Source organism: Sminthopsis crassicaudata, chromosome 4 (assembly GCF_048593235.1).
Source record: "Sminthopsis crassicaudata isolate SCR6 chromosome 4, ASM4859323v1, whole genome shotgun sequence".
Lineage (NCBI taxonomy): Eukaryota > Metazoa > Chordata > Mammalia > Dasyuromorphia > Dasyuridae > Sminthopsis > Sminthopsis crassicaudata.
In genome coordinates, this window is record NC_133620.1 from 376,720,338 (window position 1) to 376,724,411 (window position 4,074).

The 4,074-nt window shown below is 36.2% G+C and overlaps 1 protein-coding gene across 1 annotated transcript; it reads right to left on the reverse strand.

The window, feature by feature from the left end:
* Positions 1 to 2,870: 2,870 nt before the first annotated feature.
* On the reverse strand, positions 2,871 to 3,803 carry LOC141540856 (olfactory receptor 10J1-like). The gene has a single exon (XM_074264794.1). It carries the CDS (start codon positions 3,801 to 3,803, stop codon positions 2,871 to 2,873), a length of 933 nt encoding a protein of 310 aa, XP_074120895.1.
* Between the last annotated feature and the right edge of the window lie 271 nt (positions 3,804 to 4,074).

Sequence of the window (4,074 nt, forward strand, 5' to 3'; positions counted from 1 at the left end):
TCTTAGTTCAAGCTTCCCATCAGACATAAAATCCTTCATTTTCCAAGAGAAGTTTCTATCCTTTAAGTCTCTCCTTCAATGAGCCTTCTCTAGGGATTTCACACCTGGGATTGTTCTTATGTTCATAGGATTGTAGACTGAGGTAGAACTTAGGTCTCTGTTTTGACTGTGTATGATGGAGCTAGAGAAGACAGAGGAAGGGAACAGGATGGGCCCTGAGCTATAAGAATTTACAGGATAGGAAAGAGGGAAACTCTCTGGCAACAAAGACTTATGAAGTCCTCAGAAAGTCTTCTGATGAAGGAAATAAGCTTTTCCCTGTCACCCGAGCACCTCCCTTCCTTTGAAGACTACTTTTAAGTAAACCTAGGTGGCTCTCCGAGAATTTTTACATTTATATGTGTGCCTAGTTCCTTTCAGCACAACTTTTTTAGCTTTTTATTTTCAAAATATGCATAGACATTTTTCAACATGAACTCCTGCAAAACTTGTGTTCCAATTTTTTTCCCTCCTTTCTCCCCATCCTCTCCCCCAGATGGCAAGTAATCCAATATATGTTAAACATGTGTAGTTCTTATTTATCATGTGGCACAAGAAAAACTGGGTCAAAAAGGAAAAACATAAGAAAGAAAACAACAACAAAAAAGTGAAAATATTATTTTGAGATACATAATCTGTCCCCCCATAGTCCTCCTTCTGGATGCAAATGACTTTCTCCATCACAAGTCTATTGGAATTGGCCTGAATCACCTCATTGTTGAAAAGTGCCACATCAATTAGAATTGATCTTCACATGATCTTTTTGTGTGTGAATAATATTTTCTTGGTTCTACTCATTTCACTTAGCATCATTTCATGTAAGTCTCTCCAGGCTTTTCTGAAATCATCCTCCTGATCGTTTCTTATAGAACAATAATATTCCACAACATTCATATGTCATATCTTATTTAGCTACTCTCCAACTAATGAGCATCCACTCAGTGTCCTTGACATTATAAAAAGTTAGTACAACTTCTGTGAGGGCTTCTCATTATTGTTCCTTCTTTCCAGAATGATCAAAAACAACAGTCTATTCATTTTTTTTCTGGTCCTTGTTCTTTTTCTGTTTGTTATATGATTGTTGCTGCTGTTGTTTAAAATGAGACCAGGTTTAGAGAACCCTGGATCAGAAACTTACTTTACCAATGTAGAGTTCCACCTACTCTGACTTATGGTCATATTAATGGGCATGAAACTTAGATATGAGACGCCAAGAAATATAGGGATTTCTCAACTTAAAACAACCAGTATATGCCAGAAGAAGAACTGGAACTCAATACTTTTTATGCTGAAGCTGGGCCAACTCTTACAGTAAGTTTCCCATTCAGTGCAAAAATAAGCACTGAAGAATATGGTGTTTTCCCTTCTCTGTCTCTCTCCTTCTATCCCTCATTCCCATTCCTGCTCTATTCTTCGCCTTCTCTCTTTCTATCTTCTCCTTTCTCTTTCCCTCTATTTTTTGTCTCTATCTTTGTCTCTGTCTGTGTGTGTCTCTCTCTCTTTGTGTCTGTCTCTGTATCTCTGTCTCTTTCTGTGTCTCTGTCTGTCCCTATCTCTGTCTCTGTGTCTCTATCTCTGTGTCTCTGTATCTCTATCCCTGTTTCTGTCTGTCTTCTTCCTTTCTCCCCTTAGACCTCCAGTCTAAAAACATTCAATTTTAAAGATGAAAAAATAATTTTACCACTTTTACAACCTAACTTATCCTAAAACTTTTCGCTTTCAGACCTGGTGGGATATGTGTATATATAATACACACATGTGTGTTATATGTATCAATTTATAAATGTATTTATAAGTACATGATTATGCACATAAACACACATAAATATATAGTCTCACACATGTTTATGCATGTAGATATATATATGTATTTGTATGCTTGTATATGTGTATATGTATATGTATATAATGTAAGGGTCATGAGAAGTTAGTTTTCTTTTCTCAATTCAAACATTTACTGATCACTACGCAAGCTACCAAGGAGGGATCAAATTTAAAATAAGTTTAAAATTAAATTTTGGACATCATTCTTTTCTTCAAGGAAATTCCGTTCTAATAATTTCTAACTTAACATCTCTCTCATAATTGTCATATCCTACATTAGGCTTTCCAGATTATGTCTTGTTCATTACTATGAAGCTGTATATCTCATTTGTTTTGAATTAAGGTCCTTCCATTTCTCAATCTCACTTGTCTGGCCATAGATATGCTGCCTACTCATCTTATAGTATGTATTAAGTTTAAAATAATCAATCCATCCAATAAGAATGTTCTCAATCTCACAGTTTGTAATAAGTAGCTAAATAAAGCTTGAACAGTCATAAGACATGAGCACCACGTACCATGGGACAGAAAATACCAAATCAAAGATTCAGAAGTGTGTTGACTCTTTAATAACAAGCTCATAAAAATCCTTATTCTCCCTGGGAAAAAGTATATAATTCAAGTAAATATTATTGTTATTATTAATAAGATGAACTCTACTATATCACTTTAGAGGTTACAAAGCATTTTCATTACAACAGCCCTGTAAGGTATAAAATATAAGCATTATTATTTCATTTTATCTATTAGAAAATTAACGTTTAGATGCTAAATGACTTGTCCATAATCATAGAACAAATAATTATTTGATCCAAGATTCAAACTCAGGTTCTCTGCCTCCAAGTCTGTTATACTTTCTGCTACTCATTCTCAAGTGGTGGCCATTATTGTTCTTGCCCCACTGTTGAAATTGTTTAAGTTTGTGTTCTAAGGCAATGAGCAACTCAGAAAAGATATTCTCTAATTTGTGTCAAGTAAGACTATCTTGTGCCAAACTCACAAAGATCTTAGCATAGGGATTTTCTTCCCACAGCCCGGCGCAGGGCATCTTTGACTTCCTTATTCCTCAGAGTGTATACAACAGGGTTCAGCAGTGGAGTGAAAACAGTATAAGTCACTGAAATCAGTTGATCCTGATCTCTGGTATTTTCTGACTTGGGTTTAAGGTAGGCAATGGAAGCACATCCATAATGAATAATGACCACAGTGATATGAGAAGCACATGTTGCAAAGGCCTTCTGCCTTCCCTCAGCAGATGCAATTTTTAGGATGGTGGAGATGATGAGGACATATGAGATGAAGACCAAACCCATGGGAACCACAATTACTAGTGAGCTAATGATAACATTGATGATATCATGAATAGAAGTGTCAACACAGGAAAGCATCATTATTTGGAGAATATCACAGAAATAATGGGGTACTCTTGCATCACAGAAGGGCAGTCTGAACACAGATACGATCTGAACTGTTGCGATAGTCAAACCAATGGCACATGAACCACAGATTAACTTGGTACACATCTTCTTGTCCATAATTACTGTGTACCTCAAGGGGTTGCAAATGGCCACATAACGATCATATCCCATGGCCGTGAGCAGGAAGCAGTTGTTGATAGCTAAAGTAATAAAGAAAAACATCTGAGTAGCACAACCTGCTAAAGAGATGGGCTGGTTCAGACCAGTGAGACTGGCCAGCATTCGTGGGACAATTACCAATGTGTAGAAGGTCTCAGAAATGGACAGCATACTTAGAAAGAAGTACATTGGAGTATGGAGATGACGGTCCATGCTGATGATGGTCACAATAATGGCATTGCCTGCAAGGGTTAAGATGTACAGAGCAAGGAATACCATGAAAAGTGTAATTTGATGTTCTTGAAAGTTCGAGAACCCTTGGAAAATAAACTCACTCACCTCTGAATAGTTTTCTCTCTTCATGGGGTCTGAAAAATAAGAAATATAGATTTAATCAGTTGGTCATGTAATAAAAGAAGCATCTTTATGTAGAGGGCTTTATACTAAGGGAAACAGTGAAAATCCTAAGCTGCTCCTTGTATGATTAGGGAAATAGAAACACATATTGAAAGATTGACTTAGCACAACTAGGAAGAAATTTATGATTATGTGGAATTTTATAAGATTGGACAGGGGAATGAATATAGTGATTAGAATTCTAAGTGAACCTTCTTTGGAATCATAGTATTGTATT